Genomic DNA, 24,832 nt, shown 5'->3' with positions numbered 1-24,832 from the left:
AAAAGCATTATTTCCACTTTGGGAAGAGGAGGGATAAAAGTACTTGGCTTCTGGCCCAGCTCACTGGTTATGGACTATCTCCTCTGTGGTTTAGGAGCAGAGAAGAAAACAATTCTCCGCAAATAGAAGTTTTGGAAAATGATTTGTGAGACTATTTATAATTTTTACAAACATGTATTAAGTTAGCAGTAACTTTAATAGTACCTACTATCAAGTTCTTAGCCTAGATCAGAGGTTGGCTAACGTTTTCTCTAAAGAGCCAGATGCTATTTACAGGCCATACAGACTCTCACAACTCTTCAACTCTGAATTGAACAGATGTGGCTCTGTTCCATTAAAACTTTACAAATTAGGTGCCTTGCAGCCTGTGGGTGGTAGTTTGAAGACCTCTAACATAGATTATAAAGATACTACCTCATCTAGTTAATATTAAAGTAGAGTGAGGTGTCTTAGTCGTTTCGGGCTACCATAATAGAATATCACAGACTGAGTGACTTACAAATTTTTCTCCCTTCTGAGGCCTGGGAAGATCGTAATGGCAGAAGATTTGGTATCTGGTGAGGACCCACTTCTTATTCATAGCCAGCAGTCTTTTTAGTATAACCTCATATGGTGGAAAGGGTGAGGGAGCGCTCTTGGGCTGCTCTTATAAGGGCATTAATCCCATCCACTGCCCTCATGACTTAATTACCTCACAAAGGACCTCGCCTCCTAATGCCATGACATTGGGGTTGGGATTTTAACATAAATTTGAGGGGAATGCAAACATTCAGACCATTTGACAAGGTTTAATAAGTAAGAAATAATTTATTCTGAATATTCTAAAGTAGGATAGAATGTTATAACTGGAAATGGATCATAAGGATGATTTAGCACAATTCTTTATTTTATAGGTACTGTTGACCCTTGAACAATGTGGAGGTTAGGGGCACTGATTCCCCCAACCCCAACACATTAGGAACTTTGAATATAACCTTTGGCTCCCTAAAAACTACTAATAGCCTAATGTTGACCAAAAGCCTTACTAATAACATAAACAGTTAACACGTATTTTATATGTTATATGTATTATATACTGTATTCTTACAATAAAATAAGCAATAAAATGAAAATACTAAGAAAATCTTAGAATACATACTATGTATTAAATGGAAACAGATCATCATAAACATCTTCATCCTGGTCATCTTCACATTGAATAAGGTGAAGAGGAAGTGGAGGGTTTGCTGTCTTGGGTTGCAGAGATTGAAGAAAATCTACATATAAGTGGACTCATGCAGTTCGAACCAGTGTTGTTTAAGGGTCAGCTGTAATTGAGGTTCAGAAATCAAAGAATTGGAAGAACTTAGTGACCAATTAGATTAGGAGAAAATAAGTCAATCAGTTATCTTGCAGGATGAAATCTAGAGTCAAATGGGATACTCCTAATGGAGTTGCTGACTGTAGAACTCTGCAGAAAGAGTGCCCTTTGTTGTTTAAATCTGGGACCCATCCTTACCCCCTCCCATCCATACATATTCATATCCAACTCTCCCTCACCTCACCAGACACACAACATAGGAGGCAGGGATTATGATTTGCAAAATGAAGACCCAGGCCCCAAGAAACAGTTCCAGGTCACATAGCCAACTAGTTATACAGCCATTATGAGATCACTTATCTCTCCTGCTCCAGTGTTCCTTCCACTAACCCTTGACTGTGTCTTCACGAGGTCAGACCTCTCTTCAACTGCATTGCTGTCTAGAGCCCTAGACTAATGTAAGTATGTAAATCAGGTTTTTGTTTTTGAATTTGTTTTATCTCCAAATAGCTAGACATTTAATTCTAGATTTAGGTAGCCTTTTCTTTTACAAAACTATTGTTTCAGAGTGCACTTTTATATGGGCGAAATGTTACGTGAAAAGATTGGGTGAGAGGAAACTGATTAGCTGGGTTTTTCCATGTAATGTAACTGGTATGATCCTGCAGTTGATTTTTAGTTGTTTGTGTTATTTATTGCATATAATATCAGAAACTCAATCACATCTGTACTCTAGAAAGGTGAATCTAAATTCAGATATGTGTGTGAGTATAGGTTCTGGCTGCTTATTTATCTTAAGGGAAAATTCAGTTGGTATACGTGGATTTGTGGGGGACAAGGAAAGACTTGTAAAGAAAATATTGATTATACAGTTGGACATAACCATTTTGAATTTAATGAGATGTGTTTCTGGCATGTAGGTTTTCTCTAAATATTGGTTTATAGTACTCACTGATGATATCTTTCTTAAATTGCTATGTGTATTGTCTTTTGTTTCTTAGCAGTGCTTTTTGCACCACAGGCTCTGCCAGTAACCTAACTTCAGCAAATGACATGGGACTGCTATTTTATATTCTTTTCTGTCTTAATGAGTAGGAAATAAGAAATTAATCTTCTCTTGGTTACCTAAGGTCATCCTTATAAACCACAAATACTATCTTCTGCCATGTAGAGGGCATGTGATTATGCCACCAGAGGCTGTTAATGACATTTGGTTTTATTTCTTTCTACAAAGACTTCTTTGTTTTAAGTGGGTGTGATTTCTCCCTACCTCCCCTGCCTTTCCATCCTCATTGTTAGCTATTGTGGCTGGTGTTTAATACTCCAACTAGCTATTGAACTAGTTAACTATATTCTGAAAATGTCTTTTCCATTTCTAGAATGAATTTGTCGTTTAATGTATATATGAATATATAGATGACTTTGGAGTGTTCTGTGTGGAACAGAACTGTTTACCTTTATACAGCCCACTGACATGAGCTCTGGGAATCTGAACTATCTGAAGTGTGCTGCTATGTTTGTTGCTTTTACACTATTTTTCATTTTACAGGAACACAGCCAACTGCTGTTCTTGTAGTGTGCATTACTGTGTCATATTTATCTGTTTATATTATAAACCACATACTAGTTAACTAATGTGGGTGGGGGAATATTGTTTCATTGGTGCCCTCAGATGTAGCTCTGATTTCTCATAGTTGACCTTTATTTTCCAAGGAATTAAAAACATTTGATTAGACTCTTAGAAGAAATGCATGATTTTTTTTTTCTTTTCTCTTTTTGAGACGGAGTTTTGCTCTTGTTGCCCAGGCTGGAGTGCAGTGGCACGATCTTGGCTCACTGCAGTCTCTGCCTCCTGGGTTCAAGCAATTCTCGTCTCAGCCTCCCGAGTAGTTGGGATTACAGATGTGCACCACCACACCCGGCTAATTTTGTATTTTTAGTAGAGACGGGGTTTCTCCATGTTGCTTAGGCTGGTCTGGAACTCCCAACCTCAGGTGATCCTCCCATCTTAGCCTCCCAGAGTGCTGGGATTAAAGGCGTGAGCCACTGCGCCCAGCCGCATGATTTAATAAAAGATTAGATAACTGTCTTCTGAGAAAAAGTATGATCCCATGGTGCTAGTATTTCTGAAGATAAACGTATCTTTGGAATCAAAAGAAGCCACATTTTTAATCAGTACCAGGTAGCAGTATGATATATCCTCAGTTAGCCATTGGAGATTCTTTTTCGTAATTATGTGTTTTGATAAATAAATTTTATTACAAATAAAGACTAATTAATTATTGTAACTTAAAATGACACAATAAGACCAGCAGCATTTTTTACTTTAGTCTCCCAAATACACCATTAAATCTTCATGCAGTTGTATATTTAATAACCCATATGCAAAAGAAAGAAAAAACTATCTTCACCCTATTCCTAATTACTTTTTTTTTCTTTGCACCTGAAACCGACCAAATTCTTGGAATGTTTTCTGTGATGATTCCTTTTCTTTTCTCTTAAATATATCTCATTTTTTGAATAGGTAATATTCAGTTTTGCTTAAAAATTAGTAAATATATACTTTTTTTTTTTTTTTTTTTTTTTTGGAGACATAGTTTCGCTCTTTTTGACCAAGCTGGAGTGCAATGGCATGGTCTAGGCTCACTGCAACCTCCACCTCCCGGGTTCAAACAATTCTCCTGCCTCAGCCTCCCGAATAGCTTGGATTACAGTAGCCCGCCACCATGCCAAGCTAATTTTTTTTTGTAATTTTAGTAGAGACAGGGTTTCACCATGTTGGCCAGACTGATCTTGAACTCCTTTCCTCAGGTCAGAGATTCGCCCACCTCGACCTCCCAAAGTACTGGGATTACAGGCATGAGCCACCGTACCCGGCCAATATATACATATTCAAAGGTACAATATAGAGTAAAGTTGCATTACTACCCTAGTACCTGCCATATGCCCAGTTTTCAATGTGCCCACCATCCCCAACACAAACATATAAGCACCCCCTCTTATTAATATCTTAGCATTCCTGTACGGTTTCTTTGTGCATGTTAAGTAAATACAGTAGTTCCCCCTTTTGAAGAGGTATGCTCCAAGACCCCCAAGTAGATACCTGAAACCTCAGATAGTACTGAACCCTATATACTATGCACAGGTTTCTTTTTCTCTCTTCAGAATTTCAGGTAGAAGATTTGTTCTTACTGTAGATCCTAGCAACCTCAGCATGATTTGTTTTTTATTGAGAACTTACACCTTTTCATTAAAAGGAAGTATTTTACTGCTTCTTTTGGCATACTCAAATTTCCAGCATCACTACTCTTGCACCTTGGGGCCATTATTAAGTAATGTAAGTGTTACTTGAACCCAAACATTGTGATACCATGATAGTCAATCTGATAATCGAGAGGGTCCCATAAGGAATGGGTGGATAGCATATGCAAGATACAATGGACAAAGGGATGATTCATATCTTGAGTGGATGGAGCAGGATGGTGCCATATTTCATCATGTTACTCAGAACAGTGAGAAATTTAAAATTTATGAATTATTTCTGGAATTTTCCACTTAATATTTTCAGGCCATGGTTGATTGGGTAACAAGCTGTGAAAAGTGAAACAAGGGGGGACCATTGTGTGATAAGATAAAAATAATTCTCTCTTCCTTTTTCTACATAAAAGTAAAGCGTATTAGTCATACAATTACTGCTTTTTTACTTTTTGTTTTCAGATCTTTGTTAGCAAATAGAGAGTCTCCTCAGTTTTTTGTGCCAGCCACCTTCCGTTTTTTGAGACGGTGTCTCACTGTCTTGCCCAGGCTGGAGTACGTGGCGCATTCTTAGCTCACTGCAACCTCTTCCTCCCGGGTTCAAGTGATTCCTGCCTCAGCCTCCAAAGTAGCTAGGATTACGGGTGTGCACGAGCCACCACATCTGGCTAATTTTTGTATTTTTAATAGAGACAGGGTTTCACCATGTTGGCCAGGCTGGTCTTGAACTCCTGACTTTAAGGAATCTGCCCACCTTAGCCTCCTCCACCTTAGCCTTAGTGCTAGGATTACAGTCATGAGCCCCCATGCCCTTCTATTCTCCTGCTAATTAATACTTTGAATCAGACTTCTCAACATCCTTCATGAGACCTCATTTCTTCTTTGCGTTTGTTGATTCAGGATACTGTCTGTACTGGGTGTCTGGGTTGATACCTTTTGGGCCTTACTGCCAGAGCTTTCCTTTCTACTGTGTATAGATAGTATATGCACATAAATATAAACCTGTAGAAAGAGGCACAGTGCTTAAAGAGAACCGTTGAAGTCCTAAGCAGATAAGTGGGAAAACCAAGGACACTAGCTTCTGTGTCACTCCTTCACTATCTCTAGGGTTCCAGCTTCCAGCTGGCAAACATTTCAAATGTGTGTACTTTCTACATTCTGTCTTATACCCAAAACAAACGTTGGCATTACTGTGATTAGGCAGTTTGTGTTGTAACCATCTTGGGTTCCACAGTGCCTGGCAGATAGTTGCCCAAATGTTTATTACATGGGTATGTCATGCTCTCTGGCTGGTTCTTTATTTACTGTCTTCCTTTCTTTCTCCCATAGCCTAACTCTGAGCATTGTTCAAAGCTCTCTAATTGGCTCTTGATTCTTTGTGTCCTCACTGTCACTGCCCACAAAGAACTCGGCTACTCTCAGCATCTCAACTACTACATTTGTGGATGTTTCTTAACACCTTTATTTCATTTTATTTTCTCTCATTTTCAAGGCTTTAAAGTCTACCTCTAACATATCTGCTATTATGTACTAGGTACATTTATTGTATGTTAATTTTTGTAACAAAGTACTATTAAATCTGTTATATAGATGAAGAAACTTGGGTTCAGAGGGATCACACAACTACTTAGGGACCCGGAGCTAGTAAATTGAAAACATTACTTGAAGTCACTGCACTTGATTATTCCCTGACTCCTCACACTCAAAACCTAGAAATAATGTAAGCGTTAGGAAGTGTGAAGCTTTGTTTCTGTTATAGTTGACTCTGATGTTGGGCTGTTTTCTGTACCTGTATATCATCATTTAGAAATGAGTGATTTAGGATGTGGGATATAAATCTAAGATTGCTTATAGGATAGGATCTATCAGCCAGTTCTATACTTCTAAGAACGAGGGCTGTTTCTTCTCTACTTAAGATATATTAATAGAATTATCCTACATGCATGTGCTGCTTTTATTTTGTTAGGATTTAAATACTAAATCAGTGGATTTAATATGGAAGATAAATTATTCTGTCCTCAAATAATGTAAATTTTTTTGTCTTAAAATGTGTTTGCATTCTATTAAGGTTAATTTTTGTCCACTGACTTAATGATTTTTAAACAAGTGTACAAAATTGATTTAAGAAAATTTCTTTCTTTCTTTCTTTTTTTTTTTTTTTTTTTTTTTTTTTTTTTTTTTTTTTTTTTTTTTTTTTTTTTTGAGACGGAGTCTCGCTCTGTCGCCCGGGCTGGAGTGCAGTGGCCGGATCTCAGCTCACTGCAAGCTCCGCCTCCCGGGTTCACGCCATTCTCCTGCCTCAGCCTCCCGAGTAGCTGGGACTACAGGCGCCCGCCACCTCGCCCGGCTAGTTTTTTTGTATTTTTTAGTAGAGACGGGGTTTCACCATGTTAGCCAGGATGGTCTCGATCTCCTGACCTCGTGATCCGCCCGTCTCGGCCTCCCAAAGTGCTGGGATTACAGGCTTGAGCCACCGCGCCCGGCCCATTTTTTTTTTTGAGATGGAGTCTCACTCTGTCGCCCGGGCTGGAGTGCAGTGGCCGGATCTCAGCTCACTGCAAGCTCCGCCTCCCGGGTTCACGCCATTCTCCTGCCTCAGCCTCCCGAGTAGCTGGGACTACAGGCGCCCGCCACCTCGCCCGGCTAGTTTTTTTGTATTTTTTAGTAGAGACGGGGTTTCACCATGTTAGCCAGGATGGTCTCGATCTCCTGACCTCGTGATCCGCCCGTCTCGGCCTCCCAAAGTGCTGGGATTACAGGCTTGAGCCACCGCGCCCGGCCCAGTTTTTTTTTTTGAGATGGAGTCTCACTCTGTCGCCCGGGCTGGAGCGCAGTGGCCGGATCTCAGCTCACTGCAAGCTCCGCCTCCCGGGTTTACGCCATTCTCCTGCCTCAGCCTCCCAAGGAGCTGGGACTACAGGCGCCTACCACCTCGCCCGGCTAGTTTTTTGCATTTTTTAGTAGAGACGGGGTTTCACCGTGTTAGCCAGGATGGTCTCGATCTCCTGACCTCGTGATCTGCTCGTCTCGGCCGAAATTTCTTTCTTAAACTTTAGATATAACCTAGAAAGACATGAGTTGGTTCATTTCTTTCTCAATTATTTTTCTAAGTCTATAACCATTGTTTCTATCTTATACAATAACTTTATAGTACTAATGTGTTTTTAATCATGGCTGGAGAACTATTTTGATGTTATCATCTTACCTTATGGCGTGGTATATTCATTAGTAAAGAAATGTAATGAATACTTTAAAATAGTCATTTTATCTCTAAGTATATTCGTATATTCATTTATTTATTTGGTTTTTTTAACACACATTCTAAAATGGGGTCTGATTTTTACCTTGAATATGCTCTGTATAAAGGTGGCTTTTCTAACCTGTATATAAAATGATGTTTATTTTGTTTTAAACAAAAAAAACTAAGACTTTATTGGATAATTATATCAATTTAAAAGGCTAATTTTGTTTTATATTCTAAGGGTAATTTTATCAGCAGAAAGTATAAAAAATAAAGTTATTTTTCAGTTGTCATTTATCCAATTTGGATTATATATAACTACTATTTCAGGAGATTTATTAAAAATATTTTATGTACAATATTTCAATTTATTTTTTTCTTCTTGTTGCAGGAGCTAGAGTTAATGCCAAAGACAGCAAATGGTTGACACCTTTACACAGAGCAGTTGCATCTTGTAGTGAGGTATGAAATTTCTCTTAGTAAGTATATTGTATATGAAAACATTAAATAGGCATACCTGTGAATCCATAGTCAAATTCTATGTTTTCAAAAGAAGGAAAAGCTACTGAGATACCTCAACTGGTCATTTTACTTTAGAATTTGTACAAAACAAGTTAATTGTTTCATTTCTTTTGTTTATAAGGCCTCTTGCAGTCTAAAATAGCAGAGAATAGAAAACCCTACCTCTGTCCCTTCTACAAGAGAGATCATTTTTCTGTCCTACATAACCTTCCTCAGGGTTTTTCTCTACCTGTTTACAATAGTCTGTTACAAAGGTTACACTGATTGTGATCAAGAAATAATCTCATCAATGTATAATAATTAATTGAAATGTTACTTAGCTAAACACTGAAATTAACTTCAAAACCATTACTTGATTGCACATTTTACCAGTTATAAATCTATAACTTTAAAATATTTGAGAGGAATTACAAGGAAGAACAGTTCCTTCTTGTTTACAGCCCTGTATATTGTTTGCTTCTCAAGATAACTGACATTTTTAGAAAATGTTCACTATTTGCAAGGTATTTTTATATTTTTCATATCTTTTAGTCCTGAGGACATCTTTGTGGGATAGATGTCTTGAGGAAACTATATAGTTAATGATTCATGAAAAACTATTCAGCTATTAAGATGGGACAAAACCTGGATCTTCTTTGTTTTTTTTTTGTTTTTGTTTTTTCTGTTATTTTACTTTATAATGTGTATTCGGTGCTTTTCTAAAATGCATTGTGTCCAAAGCACCTCTTTTACATACTTTATAGTAGTTGTAGCTTGTTGCAAAGCTTAAAAAATAATTTAAAATACAAAAGTATGTGATAGTATAAGTTTATGTTCATCTAGTATTTCTTTAGTTATTCAAATTGTGAGGTTAAGAAAGGAACTCCTAAGTATAGCTACTGGGGACTATCTAGTTTGGGAGGAGGAAAGGGAACTCTAACTAGCGCCTCAGGACAAACTACAGAGCTTCTGTCTCTTTGTCCTTTTTTGTATTCCTCATTGTGAACTACATCTTGAACCCAGAGCAAGAGCTGGGCAAGTGAGGAGTCATAAAGGTGAAATGTGAGTGGGAAGGATTACAAACCCTGTAGTTAACAGAGACAACCTATTAGCTGTAGCCTCCTAGTTAGGAGAAGGGAGGGGACAGTGGGTGCAACTGAACACACAACCTAAGTCTGAACTGGGTCCTTGATGTGCTATAGCTTATGAACTTATGGAACTTAGGTTTGGAGATACTGGCTTCAGTTATTATGTGCAACTTTTCAGCTACGCGATGTTGGGCAAGTCTAGGAATTATAAAAACTAAGACATATTAGCCAAAATACTTTGAATTCTGAAATTCCATTGTAATGTTATTAATTTTGTGGTTAACCCTCCATAAAGATGTTTCTTTAAATAAAAGCAGTTAAAATAAACATTACTGTTATTGGAACATATTAATGTTAGCCGTACCCACACATTTTGTATTAAGACTCTTAGGATTGTGGCTATTAAAATAATGGATTTTTAAGAGATTAAGTCATAAGAAGGTACAATTTATATATTTGCAGAAGTTGTAAAACAGACCAAAAATTACTAAAGAAAAATTAACATTAGAGGAAGACAGCAAATTCTCCCAGAGACCTAATTCGTAATTTTTAAAAACTATGTGCTCAGCCTGAATTTAAGGGCAAGTTGTAGGTTAGAAAGCAAATAATCCTAGTAAGTTTCTTAATTCTACTCTTCAATCAAAAAATTACAAGACAAATCACTAAACAGAAACACAACAAAGAACCCTCAGAGTCTACTTCATTCCCCTGCTACCTCCACTGGAGCAGGGTCTAGTATCCACAGCTTTGGGACCTGAAGACAGATCACATCACAGGACTCTTTACAGACATTGCCCAGTACCAGCCCAAAGCCTAGTAGCTCCAGTGGGTGACTAGACCCAGAAGAGCAAAACAATCACTACAGTTTGGCTCTCAGCAGTCCCCATCCCTATGGGAAGTGGGCTAACACCACATCAAGGGAACACCCTGTGGGACAAAGTAATTTAAACAGTAGTCCTTGAATCCCAGATCTTCCCTCTGACATAGTCCACCCAAGTGAGAAAGAACCAGAAAAACAATTCTGGTAATATGACAAAACAAGGTTATTTAACACGCCCAAAATATACCAGCTTACCAGCAATGGATGCAAACCAAGACGAAATCTATGAATTGCCAGAAAAAGAATTCAGAAGGTTGATTGTTAAGCTAATTAAGGAGGCACCAGAGAAAGATGAAGTCCAATTTTAATTAAAAACATAAGATAGAATACGAAAGGAAAATTCTTTAGTGAAATAGGTAAAAACAATCACAACTTCTAGAAATCAAGGACACACTTAGAGAAATGCAAAATTCACTGGAAAGTCTCAGCAATAGAATCGAACAAACAGAATAACTGTAGCGCTTGAAGACAAGGCTTTTGAAATTAACCCAATCCATCAAAGACAAAGAAAAAAATTCTTTTTAAATGAACAAAGCCTCCAAGAAGTTTGGGACTGTGTTAAATTTCCAAACCTGAGAATAGTTGGTGTTCCTGAGGAAGAAGAGAAATCTTAAAGTTTAGAAACTATATTTGAGGGAATAATTGAGGAAAACTTTCCCAGCCTTGCAAGAGATCTGGACATACAAATACAAGAAGCTCAAAGAACACCTGGCAAATTCATCACAAAAGGATTATCACCTAGGGACATAATCATCACGTTATCTAAAGTCAAGATGAAGGAAAGAATCTTCAGAGCCATGAGGCAAAAGCATTAGGTAACCTATAAAGGAAATACCTGTCAGATTAACAGCAGATTTCTCAGTAAAACCCTACAAAGCTAGAAGGGATTGGGGGTCTATTTTTAGCCTCCTTAAAGCAATTATCAGCCAAGAATTTTGTATCCAGTGAAACTAAGCTTCATAAATGAAGGAGGATACACAGTCTTTTCCAGACATACAAATTCTGAGAGAATTCACCACCGCCAAGCCAGCACTACAAGAACTGCTAAAAGGAGCTCTAAATCTTGAAAGAAATTCTTGAAATACTCCGAAATAGAACCTCCTTAAACCATAAATCTTACAAGACCTGTGTAACAATAATACAGGTTTTTTTGTTTTTTTTTTGTTTGTTTGTTTGTTTTAAAAAAGGTTTTCAGGCATAACAAATAGCATGAGGAATAGAATAGTACCTCACATCTCAATACTAACATTGAATGTAAATGGCCTAAATGCTCCACTTAAAGAATACAGAATGGAAGAATGGATAAGAATTCACCAACCAAGTTTCTGCTGTCTTCAGTCGACTCACCTAACGTAAGGATTCACAGAAACTTTAGGTAAAGGAGTAGAAAAAGATATTCTATGCAAATGGACACCAAAAGTGAGCAAGGATCACTATTTTTATATCAGACAAAACAAACTTTAAAGCAATAGCAGTTAGAAAAAACAAAGAGGGCCATTATATAATGATAAAAGGACTAGTCCAACAGGAAAATATCACAGTTCTAAATATATATACTCCTAACACTGGAGCTCCCAAATTTGTAAAACAGTGACTACTAGATCTAAGAAATGAGATAGCAACACAATAATAGTGGAGGACTTTAATACTCCACTGACATCACTAGACAGATCATCAAAACAGACAGTCAACAAAGAAACAATGGACCTAAACTATACCCTACAACAAATGGACTTGACAGATATTTACAGAATAGTCTACCCAACAACTGCAGAATATGCATTCTCTTCATCAGCACATAAAATGTTCTCCAATATAGACCATATGATAGGCCGCTCAACAAGTCTCAGTAAATTTAATAAAACCTAACATGTATCAAGTATTCTCTCAGACCACAGTGGAATAAAATTGGAAATGAACTCCAAAAGGAAGCCACAAAACCATGCAGACATGGAAATTAAATAACCTCCTGGATGATCATTGGGTCAACAAGGAAATCAAGATGGAAATTGAAAAATTCTTTGAACTGAATGATAATAGTGGCACAACCTATCAAAACCTCTGGGATACAGCAAAAGTAGTGCTAAGAGGAAAGTTCATAGCATTAAATGTCTACATCAAAAAGTCTGAAAGAGCACAAATAGACAATCTAAGGCCATGCCTCACGGAACTGGAGGAACAAGAACCATCCAAACCCAGCAGAAGAAAAGAAATCATGAACGTCAGAGCAGAACTAAATGAAACTGAAACCAAAATTTAAAAAAAAACCAGAAAGATAAATGAAACAAAAACTGGTTCTTCGAAAAAATAAGTAACATTGATACACCATTAGCAAGATTCACCAAGAAAAGAAGAGACCAGATACGCTCAATTAGAAACGAAATGGGAGATATTACAAATGATAGTACAGAAATATAAAAGATTATCCAAGGCTAATATGAACACCTTTACACGCATAAACTAGAAAACCTAGAGAAGATGGATAAGTTCCTGGAAATATCCAACCTTCCTAGATTAAACTAGGAAGATACAGAATCTCTGAACAGACCAATAACAAGCAGCAAGATTAAAATGATAATTTTTAAATTGCCAACAAATAAAAAGTCCAGGACCGGATAGATTCACAGCTGAATTCTATCAAACATTCAAGGAAGAATTGGTACCAGTCCTATTGATGCTATTCCAAAAGAGGCAATCCTTCCTAAATCGTTTTATGAAGCTAGTGTCACCCTCATACCAAAACCAGGGAAGGACGTAACAACGAAAACCACAGACCAATATCCCTGATGAGCGTAGGTGCAAAAGTCCTCAACAAAATACTAGCAAACCAAATCCAACAGCATATCAAAGAGGATAACCACCATGATCAGGTGGGTTTCATACCAGGGGTGCATGGATGGTGCTGTTAACGTATCTAAGTCAGTAAATGTAATACACCACATAAACAGAATTAAAAACAAATATCACATGATCACCTCAATAGATGCAGAAAAACATTTGATGAAATCCAGCATCCTTTTATGATTAAAACTCTCAGCAACATCAGCATAGAAGGGATATACCTTAAGGTAATAGAAGCTATATGTGACAAACCCACATCCAACATTTTACTGAATGGGAAAACTTGAAAGCATTCCCCCTGAGAACTAGAAAGATGCCCACTTTCACCACTTCTATTCAAAATAGTACTGGAAGTCCTAGCCCGAGACATCAGACATGAGAAAGAAAGAAAGGGCATCCAAATCAGTAAAGAGGAAGTCAAACTGTCACTGTTTGCTGCTGATATGATCGCATGCTTAGAAAACCCTAAAGACTCCTAGAAACCAAAAAGCTCCTAGAACTGGTAAATGGATATAGCAAAGTTTCAGGATACAAAATTAATGTACACAAATCAGTAGTTCTGCTATACACTAACAGCGACCAAGTTGAGCATCAAATCAAGAACTCATTCTCTTTCACAATAGCTGCAGAAGAACAGTAAAATAGCTAGGAGTATACCTAACCAAGGAGGTGAAAGACCTCTACAAGGAAGGCTACAAAACACGGCTGAAAGAAGTCATAGACAACATAATTAAAAACACATCCCATGCTCATGGATGGGTAGAATCAATGGTGCAGAAATGACCATACTGCCAAAAGCAATCTACAAATTCAGTGCAGGTTCCATCAAAATACCACCATCATTCTTCACAGAATTAGAAAAACAATTCTGAAATTTATATGGAACCAAAAAGGAACTTGCAGAGCCAAAGCAAGACTAAGCAAAAAGAAAAATTCTGGAGGCATCACATTACCTGACTTCAAACTATACTACAAGGCCATAGTCACCAAAACAGCATAGTACTGGTATAAAAATAGGCATATAAAGCAATGGAACAGAAATAGAACCCAGAAATAAGGCCAGATACTTAAAACCAACTGATCTTGGACAAAGCAAACAAAAACAGTGGGGAAAGGACACCCTGTTCAACAAATGGTGCTGGGATAATTGGCAAGCCACATGTAGAAGAATGACACTGTATCGTCATCTCTCACCTTATACAAAAATCAACTCAAGGAGATCAAATACTTAAATCTAAGACCTGAAACCATGGAGATTCTAGAAGATAACATCAGAAGAACGCTTCTAGACAATTGGCTTAGGCAAAGACTTCATGACCAAGAATTCAAAAGCAAATGCAACAAAAACAAAGATAAATAGATGGGACTTAATTAAACTGAAAAGCTTCTGCACAGCAAAAGAAAAACAGTCAGCAAAAGCTGGGCGTGGTGGCTCATGCCTGTAATCCCAGCACTTTGGGAGATGGGCAGATCACTTGAGGTCAGGAGTTCAAGACCAGCCTGGCCAACATGGTGAAACCCCATCTACTCAAAATACAAAAATTAGCCAGGTGTAGTTGCACGCGCCTGTAATCCCAGCTACTTGGGAGGCTGAGGCAGGAGAATGACTTGAATCCGGGAGGTGGAGATTGTGGTGAGCCAAGATTGTGCCACTGCACTCCAGCCTGGGCGATAGAGCAAGACTCCATCTCAAAAAAATAAATAAATAAATAAAATAAAGAAAGAAAACAATCAGCAGCATTAACAACTCACAGAGTGGGAGAAAATCCTTGCAATCTATACACCTAGCAAAGGAGTAATATCCAGAATCTACAAGGAACTCAAACAAATCAGCAAGAAAATAAGAAAGAATCCCATCAAAAAGTGGGCTAAGGACATGAATAGACAATTGTCAAAAGAAGATGTACAGAGGGCCAACAAACATGGAAAAATAACATCACTAATTATCAGGGAAATGTAAATCAAAACCACAAAGCGATACCACCTTAGTCCTGCAAGAATGGCCATAGTCAAAAAAAATCAAAAAATAGTAGATGTTGGTGTGGATGCAGTGAAAAGAGAACACTTTTTCACTGTCAGTGGGAATGTAAACTAGTACAACCACAAACTAGAAAACAGTGTGGAAATTCCTTAAAGAACTAAATCTACCATTTGATCTAGCAGTCCCACTACTTAGGTGTCTATCCAGAGAAAAAGAAGTCATTATAAGAAAAAGATACTGGTACACACATGTTTATAGCAGCACAATTTGCAATTGTAAAAATATGGAACCAACCCAAATACACATCAATCAACGACTGGTTAAAGAAAATATGGTATTGGCCAGGCGCAGTGGCTCACGCCTGGAATCCCAGCAGTTAGGGAGGCTGAGGTGGGCAGATCACCTGAGGTCAGGAGTTCGAGACCATCCTGGCCGACATGGTAAAACTCCATCTCTATGAAAAATACAGGGAAAAAAAAAAAAATTAGCCAGGTTTGGTGGTGCGTGCCTGTAGTTCCAGCTACTCTGGAGGCTGAGGAGGATCTCTTGAACCTGGGAGGCAGATGTGGAGGTGAGCCAAGATCGCGCCATTGTGCTCCAGCCTGGGTGACAAACGTGAAACTCCATCTAAAAAAAAAAAAACTAAAAATTACAAGGCTGTGTAGTATTGATACTCTTTTGCAGGATTATGAGAAACAGCTATAAAATGTGGCCATTCCGAAAGGATACAACTTCTGTAAACACTGAGTATCATTTTTCTTTTGAAAATAAAGTCTCCTAACTAGTGAAACTGTCAGAAAACCTATTCAGTAGTGTCAAGAGTATCACTTTCACTATCGTTACTTATTTTCATTAAGTCCTGAGAGCAAAAGTAGCTATGCTTATTAAATTTAACAGAAAATATAGCTATGGCCGCAGAGAGATGGGTTTTTCACTGATGGCTTTTGGTTTATATTTTTGAAATACCATGAGAGAACTAAACCCTGTGCAAGCTGATTGGAGTGACTGTTTTCTAAATTCTCCTAAGGACAGAATAGCTAGCACAGTGGTAGATGCATAGGAGAGAACTTAATTTAGCACATACAGTACTACCTTAAGTGCTTAATTATCTCACTGAACCTATGTTAAGAGAGACTGCTTCAGGTTAAATATCCCAGACACCCCAACTCTCCTTCAGTGACATAGTTTCCACACTACCTCCTACTAGCTGGCTGTCTCAGTCTGTCTCTACTACTATGATTTATGACTGTCATTCTTTAAGAGGAGTATGTAGTTCAGCTCTGTGTAAATGCTGCATATTTTTCTGAATAAATGGATATCCGAGTATTAGGAGTTGGGTTTTTGTTTGTTTTTTGGGGGGGAGGGGGGGTGTGTGTGTGTGTATGTGTGAGTGTGTGTTAAAAAAGCCAAATCACACTACTGGAGAGCATACAACTTACATTTTAACCTAATCAGGAATTACATTTTAGGTCTATCAAGATAACTGAGTTTAAATTTTATTATCACATGAGATATTGTGTGGTCTCTCTAAGCTTTGTGTTTATTTGCAAATATGTTAAGCCCTTGTTTTTCCTGTACTTTCCTTCAAATCAATGGTAAGAAATAGTAAAAAAGATAGAACCAAAGGGGAAAACTGGTACTGTGAAGCCTCTTTTATACTGACCCCAAGGTAATAATAAATACTCTCTGAGTACAGTTGTTTAACCTTTAGTCATTATCCTATACTTCATAATTCATTTGAATTAATGTCATGGAATGTTTACTTTAAAAAAAACAAGACACACAAGCAGCATTTCTTACACATACTCTGAAAATTTAGAGTTTAGATTACTATGATAATATTTTTTGTTAATAAAATCATCTATGCCCTTGGTTATCCCAACCTTATTTTCTGTGTGCTTATGATGATACACTGATAATATGTAGAATTATCCTAGGGTATGAAATCAGGCTCTTTGATTTGTAGTTCTAGAAATTCACCTTTTCTTTTTTAATGTCTCCAGCCTTTAGGGATTTTCTTCAGTTTTCTCTGATTTTTCAAAGACCACTGCTATTGTGATCTGACATGTATTACTCTGAGTAGGAAATAATGGACTCAGGGTTCACACCTTGATCTGTCTTGATACTGCAGTGTCTTAATTGCTATGTTTATTGCCTTATTTAGGTGCCCACTTACCTACGCTCACCTGCTATGAACCAGATTTGTTACTGCTTTTTAGTGAAACAAAAATGTAGAATTGATTTTCCTGTTTTTACTAATGGAACATAAGTATTTCCCAAACTTTCCAGAAGCTTTAATGTTTGTATTGTGAATTCCAGAATGGGAGTGAATAAGGCAAGGCTGACATCTCTAGTATTCTGTGTTTGCCCAGTTTATCCAATTACAAATTGTTCATTTTATTTTAAATTATTTATTATATCCACTAACATACCTACTAACATTTTCCAATATAGTGTTAGTTTTAGATCCCCCAAGTCACAGTGTACTCTTCTCAGAGGTGAGGATCAGGAATCTTGATAGTGTTTATACCTTGTTTTCCATAATTTTGTGAGTGTTCTATATCTATTCTTCTTTCCATATTCCTTTTTAAATTGAAATATAACTTACAATTAAAATGCATGAATTTTTTTAGTGTACACCCTTAAGTTTTGCCAAATGTATACACCTCTGTAACCTTTATCCCAGTCAAGATATAGAAGATTTCTGTTACCTGGCAAGTCCCCTCATGTCCCTTTTCAGTCAGTCTTCCCTGTCCCCAGAGGCAGCCAGTGTTCTGATTTCTCTCAGCATAATTTCCGTATTCTAGAACTTTATAAAAATTGAATCATACAATATGTATTCTTGTGTCACGACTTCTCTTGTTCAGCGTTTTTGAGATTTATCCATGTTTCATGCATTATTGGTTCGTTTTCATTGCTGAGGAATATTATAGTACAGATATACTATTTGTTTATCCATTTTTCTATTCATGAACATTTGCATTTCTGGTTTTTGGTGGTTAGGAATAAAACTACTATGAGCATTCTTGGATGGACTTTTAAAAAATTTCTTTTGGATAAATCACTGTTATGGAATTGTGGAGTGATAGGCCTCCATATGTCTTTGATTAGCTGGCTGACTTCCTTCACAATTTGATAGATAACTGGGCATCTCTTCAGTCTTTTGCCAACCCTATTAAGTACTGGTGCTCTTTCCCATGTTTCAAACAGTTCCGACTACTTTTTATTTCAGAGGCCTAAAATGATATGGGTGATTCATGGCTAATAGTATTTTGTTCAGTCTTCCTGGATGCTCTGTATATTTATAGCTATTTTCACTTTCTAACACTTTTCATGTACATTAGTTTATTGTGCTTTATAGCATACTTGAAAAGAGTGGTAGGCAGATGTTATTTCCCCCACCCCCATCTTCTTTGCAGATAAGAACATTTAGGGTTAGTTTTATAGGACTTGAATAGTATGCCTTGTAAATAATAGAATTGACATGAGAACCCATATTCTGTTTTGGTTTTGGTCGTTTTCATTTTCATATGTAGTTTGGCATTCATTTACTAAAACGTAGGATTATCACTGAAAGGAGAAAAATTTTGCTGAGTTTAGTTCTGATTATATTGGTTAATGTTAAGGCCTACTGAATTCCTTGGAATTCTGCCATGAGTCCAATTTATAGAAGTAGTGTTGTGAGATTTTCCATGCGCTTCTGGGAGATAAATCCCTTGGACAGTAGATTCTTAAATTGCCTTAACTTTCTCTCAGCAGCACTGCAAAAACAACTTTGTATATGTTGTGTCTTTTTTTTTTTCTCTCCATGAAATAGATCCTAGTGATTTTTCATTTTGTAAAAATATAGCCTGTATAATACATTGAAAAATATAATACATTGAGTATGTTTTTAATTTTTATATATGCAATGTAAAGTAATAAATCTATTACTTAAAATTGTTCAAAGAGCCAGGCATGGCTCTACAACTGGCTCACGTTTGTAATCCCAACATTTCGGGAGGCCCAGGCAGGAGGATCACTTGAGGCCAAGAGTTTGAGACCAGGCCCAGGCAGGAGGATCACTTGAGGCCAAGAGTTTGAGACCAACATAGCAAGACCTTGTCTCTACAAAAGAATTAAAAAATTAGCCAGGCATGGTGGCATGCACCTGTAGTCCTAGCTACTCAGGAAGCTAAGGTGGGAGGATCACTTAAGAATTTGAAGTTACAATGAGCTATGATTGCTCTACTGCACTCCAGCCTGGGCAACAGAGTGAGATTCTGTCTCTTAGAACCAAAAAACTATTTATTCAGAGTATACATTGTATCTTGTTACCTATAAAAATAAGATATAAGAAATGAATGTTTTTGAATAATAGTTGCTAGTATTTCTTCTTGCATATTTTGATAGGAATGTTTATGCATTTAATGGTAGGGTAGGGAAAGGGAATATTTGATCTTCATGCATCTTATATGGCTCTGAGTACTCTGAGTATCGCCTTTACATTCAAAATGTTTTGTTTCCTTGGGTAAATTCCTACTTGTTTATAGTGAATTCTATGAGAGCTTTTTTATTTTCTTCATATGTAGATTTATACACAATAAATATAGATTTATGCACATATATATTTATACACAAACACATGCACACTATATATAGAAATAACTTCTCAAACTCTTACTCATTTGTACTCATTTGTCTTTTGTAACTTTTATCTTCATATGTTTTAGGAAGCAGTTCAGGTACTTTTGAAGCATTCTGCAGATGTTAATGCTCGAGACAAAAATTGGCAAACCCCTTTACATATAGCTGCTGCTAATAAAGCTGTAAAGTGTGCTGAAGCTTTGGTACCTCTTCTGAGTAATGTAAACGTATCTGATCGAGCAGGGAGGACTGCATTACATCATGCAGCTTTCAGTGGACATGGTGAGGTAGGTGGCATTCGGTGATTTTTCTCTCCTTCTGTCCACCCCTCCCCTCCCAGTTATTAAAAAACTTGCATTTTTGCATAGTAAAAGCATACAGAACTATTTTTCTTTCTCGTTTTTGACTAATTTTGCCTCCTTTTATAACTTTCTTAAGTTTAGAAATGTATTTAGTAGATATTACTTGTGCACAGTCAACCTGGGGTGACCAAGGAGAACACTGCCAACTCTTCTAACACAACAGGAAAAGTATGTTCTATTATTGTGGGAGGAAAAAATATGTGAAGACAGAGATATGTTATTGTTCTTCTAGAAGTAGAGTAAATAGCAAAGGAAGGCAGAATTTAGAAAACATGCTTTTTAGTAGTTTATTAACATTTAATCAAGAGAATTCTTTAGTGACAGAACCATCAAAACAATTTAAGAAAATTGCTATTTAGTTATCTTACACAACAAATGTTGTCTGTGGCAGGTGTTGTCATAGCAAAGGTTGGAGTTTATGTGTATGCTGAAGATTTGTAGAAGGTAACAGAAGAACCTTTGAAGCCAACTTGTCTAGTCTTTCATTTTTGTTGCAGGGATAGAAGCTCATAGGTAAAGTAATATTCCCAAGATTCTGTGGCTGGGAGCTAGTGGCTGTCATGTCTTTTTCAAAGTAGTTCCCACTTATCTACAGAGGATATATTCCTGGACCCCTATGGATGCCTGAAACGTTGGATGGTACCAAACCCTATAGATACTATGTTTTTTTTCTATACATACCAATGATAAAATTTAGTTTATAATTTAGGCACAGTAAGAGATAATGATAAAGTGGAACAATTTTAATACAAGTTACATGAGTGTAGTTTGTCTCTCAAAATGTCCCACTAACTGCAGTGTAGTCACTTATTTTCAGACTATGGTTGATGACAGGTAATTGAATGCAGAAAGCGGAACTGCAGATTAGGGGAGACTACTGTACCTCTCTGATTTTGCAATATAAAGAATCCTTGCCTCTACTGCAGTTAAGGTTATAGATGTATCCCTATTTGAAATCTGCAGTAGCCTTCCAATGGAGAAATTATCATAAATATGGTTAGTTGCAGTTACTATTTTTGGTACACGCAGACTATGCAGTGACCTTCAGGTCTAATTATATTGTAGGCACTATGTTTGTGTTTGAATTAAGTTTAAGACATTTCTAGAATGAGAATGCACTTTTAACATTTTGGACTATGAATAGGAACAAAACCTCTTATTAAATATTCAGCCTTAGACTTTCCAGATTTGTATTTAGTTCATAAAATACCAAGGTGCAAAGTGGCATCCTAAAAAGGTACTGATGCCTGACTTCAGTAGTACCCACAGTTAACCATTTTTTCATACATTGTCCTGTTATGTTAAATGACCTTCAGTATTTAGTCTAGCGCCTTCTGTTCAGCAACTGCAGAAATGTAGTGCCAGAGAAATTGAGATAAGTAACTGTCACAAATGTACACTTATAGACAGTTGTGCTTCACAATTTTGATGACACCATGTTTACTTTTATTCCAGATGGTCAAACTACTCTTGTCTAGAGGTGCCAATATTAATGCTTTTGACAAGAAAGATAGGCGTGCTATCCATTGGGCAGCATATATGGGTATGTACTTTTTAAATTTAGTTTTTGGTATTATAGATTTAGAAAAGTTGTACATTTCAAGTTCTTGCTGTTGATATAACATTTGTCTTTAAGGGTACTGAAAAGCTACACAGTATCTGAGTTTGATGCCCAGGTAGAACAACCCTGGTAACGGGGAGGTTTGGAGTGCACTGAGTCCAGTTCATCTAAAAGCTGTTTGAAATTAATTCCATTTACCTTTAGAGGAAGAGACGTCCCAGACACAGGCTAGAGTACATAATTTAGGACTGATGTTTACTAAAGCCCATTCTCATACCCATTTTTTGTTTGTATGAGAATATTAAGGTAAAAGTAACAAAGATACATTAAGAAGCCTATTATTTTGGACCAACTAGTGGATTAAATGTGTGTTATCATGTTTGATTTCTATAATAGTAATTTTTTAGAAAGAAACTGGGGCTTGGAATACAGACTTTTCTGCTGTAACATAATATATATGTTCTTGAAAAATCTTACAGTCTGCAAAATTGTACTCTAAAACTAATAGAGCTCATGGGAATAATAGGCCTGGGATAGACCACCCAAAACCTGTGCAACTGTGACCACAGCATTAACAGAAACATTAATTGGTTCTTGCAGAACCCGGGAGGCAAATCAGCCTATCACAGGATATTTTAAAATGCACCCAAAAACAGCAGAATGGAAATGCTCGCTTCTGGTTGCTAAAACTGCAGAGGAAAGTAGTTCTCTAAGTGTAGAGGAAGTACACCTTGCCATAAATCCTTAAAGTCCTATAAGGCTGGGGTTGTGCCTCTGGGAAGAAGCCATGGATGTAGACATTCATTTTTCAAGGTTCTTAAAACAGCTGAAAGAACTCACTTTGCAGCCATAGAGCTCAGGGCTTTTTTTCTTTCTGCCAGAGGTTATAATTCTGTGCTTCTGCTCTTTTAACTCCTGGGTGGGAAAAAGCACATATGAACTGACATGTTTTCTGTGTAATACTTGTATCATTCCCTGATTTACCAGTCACATTACCTGATTATAAAGACATCTAGCTAACCACTTTTCTTAGAGCCATAGCTTATCCTCATTGCTTTCTGTTCTTGGTTTTGTCTTTTCTTGACTCTCATTTAAAAAATAAAAGATTAACAGAAGATTGAATAGAGGAATTTTAACTCAAGAGCTATATAGTCCATCCCTCATATATGTGGAGGATTGGTTCCAGGACCACCTGCTTATACCCAAATCCTTGCATACTGAAGTCCCACAGTCAGCCATGGGGAACCCATGTGTACAAAAAGTTGGCTTTCCATGTATGAGTGTTTCACATCCCCTGAATACTGTATTTTTGAACCACATGTGGTGTTAAAAAATCCATGTATAAGTGGACCCATACAGTTCAAACCTTTGTTATTCCAGGGTCAACTGTATAATATGTAAAACAGATACAAGCCAGTTATAATACATTCTTTCTAGATAGATAAGTCTATACCTATATGTCTGTATATATCAAACCAGTTATAGATACCCACAGGACCCCGGGAAGTGCTATACCTATAATGAAAACAACCAAAAGCAGTAGAATCCTTTTTTTTATTCTTTTTTAAGAAAAGTTTTGAAAATCATTATTCACTTTCAGTATAGTTACTCTGAAAAAAAAATTCTACATAGGTATGCTAAATTGAAGATCATGGTGTACAAAACCCACTCTCATTACCAATAAAACATTTAAAATAAGGTGTCAACACTGATTTTTTACAAAAGCAACAGCACTCATGCATCAGAGACCGTAGCTTATCTCTCTCCTTTGTATCAAAATTACATTTTGAGAAATGATATCAATTGAATAGATGAAATATTATCACTGAAGATTAGTCACATAAGGCATGATTAATTTTAAGAAACGATACTTAAAGAAAACAAAGTACCTTCACTATTTCTAACAGTGTGTCCACAGAAAAGAAAAATATAGTCAAAATTAAGCAGATAGGCCGGGCGCGGTGGCTCAAGCCTGTAATCCCAGCACTTTGGGAGGCCGAGACGGGTGGATCACGAGGTCAGGAGATCGAGACCCTCCTGGCGAACACGGTGAAACCCCGTCTCTACTAAAAATACAAAAAACTAGCCGGGCGAGGTGGCGGGCGCCTGTGGTCCCAGCTACTCGGGAGGCTGAGGCAGGAGAATGGCGGGAACCCGGGAGGCGGAGCTTGCAGTGAGCTGAGATCCGGCCACTGCACTCCAGACCGGGCGACAGAGCAAGACTCCGTCTCAAAAAAAAAAAAAAAAAATTAAGCAGATAAATGATGAAGTTGGGAATACACGGTGATACGTCGTTTTTTGTTCCTTTTCCAATAAACCCCAGAGGGCAATCGCAGATCAGCTCAACACAACCAAAGTGAGCATGCTGATTTCCTACTCTTGTTTATCCCCATATGACAGTATTTCTGCTTTGGAAAGGTTCTTCAGTAGTTCATAAGAGTATTTCAGAGGTCCAAGGTGAGCAAGAAGCTGAAGTAATCTGTAGTAGCAAACAAGTAATACTGCAGATGTGTTTTTGTCTTTTTGTTTCTGTTTTTGAGACAGAGTCTTGCTCTGTCGCCCAGACTGGAGTGCAGTGACACAATCTCAGCGCACTCCCAAGTCCACCTCCCAGGTTCAAGCGATTCTCGTGCCTCAGCCTCCCAAGTAGCTGGAATTACAGGCACCCGCCACTACACCTGGCTAATTTTTTTGTATTTTTAGTAGAGACGTGATTTCACCATGTTGTCCAGGCTGGTCCTCAAACTCCTGACCTCAGGTGATCAGCCTGCCTCTGCCTCCCAGAGTGCTGGGATTACAGGTGTGAGCCACTGCGCCTGGTCTGGAGATGTCTTAAAGCAGCCATCTCCTTTTTCTTCTAATACTTTCCACATATCTGCTACAAGGATTTGGGCTTGTTTGTAAAAAGAAACTTTTTTCCCCTCATGTGAAAAAAACGTGCCTCCAGACGTTTTCAACAGAATATTCCTGGCTTCATCAAGCATCCAATGCCGCTCTTCTGTCAAAGGCATGAGAGGAAACATCTGTTTCAGAATGAAGTATATGCTGAACTTGATCTAGGGTTACTGTGGCATAGTATGAGGTACTAGTAGTTGGTAACCCTTTGCCGGGGGATCTGTTGACTGCCGTGACTGCAGGGACCATATGTTCTCCCCCATACCTCACAGCATACTTTTGCTTGTCCTGCTCTGACCAA

General features: G+C 37.5%; 1 protein-coding gene and 1 long non-coding RNA gene across 18 annotated transcripts in view; one reads left to right on the top strand and one right to left on the bottom strand.

The window, feature by feature from the left end:
• Positions 1-1,632, bottom strand: part of LOC117084210 — an 88,321-nt gene extending 86,689 nt beyond the window's left edge. Inside the window, exons 1-2 of the long non-coding RNA XR_004437349.1 lie at positions 1,540-1,632; positions 1,139-1,307 (exon numbers count right to left, since the gene is read on the bottom strand). This is a non-coding gene — a long non-coding RNA (uncharacterized LOC117084210). The remainder of the gene's footprint in view (positions 1-1,138; positions 1,308-1,539) is intronic.
• The window catches only part of ANKRD28 (ankyrin repeat domain 28), a 205,281-nt gene that overhangs the window by 113,444 nt on the left and 67,005 nt on the right, over positions 1-24,832 (top strand). For 15 of the 17 annotated variants that reach the window (XR_004437345.1, XM_033212706.1, XM_033212714.1 and 12 more), the window contains 3 exons: positions 8,188-8,258; positions 19,800-20,000; positions 21,531-21,618. Coding sequence is in view for 16 of the 17 variants with exons in the window: in XM_033212706.1 (XP_033068597.1) it covers positions 8,188-8,258; positions 19,800-20,000; positions 21,531-21,618 (360 nt within the window). In the remaining variant the exon portion in view is untranslated. Of the gene's footprint in view, positions 1-1,692; positions 1,759-8,187; positions 8,259-19,799; positions 20,001-21,530; positions 21,619-24,832 lie in introns of those variants that run through there. The other 2 variants (XM_033212716.1, XM_033212712.1) reach the window with 2 other exon arrangements.

Source organism: Trachypithecus francoisi, unplaced genomic scaffold, assembly GCF_009764315.1.
Source record: "Trachypithecus francoisi isolate TF-2019V2 unplaced genomic scaffold, Tfra_2.0 Lachesis_group0, whole genome shotgun sequence".
NCBI lineage: Eukaryota > Metazoa > Chordata > Mammalia > Primates > Cercopithecidae > Trachypithecus > Trachypithecus francoisi.
Note: the sequence above shows the minus strand (reverse complement) of the source record. Positions and strands in the feature narration are given on the sequence as shown.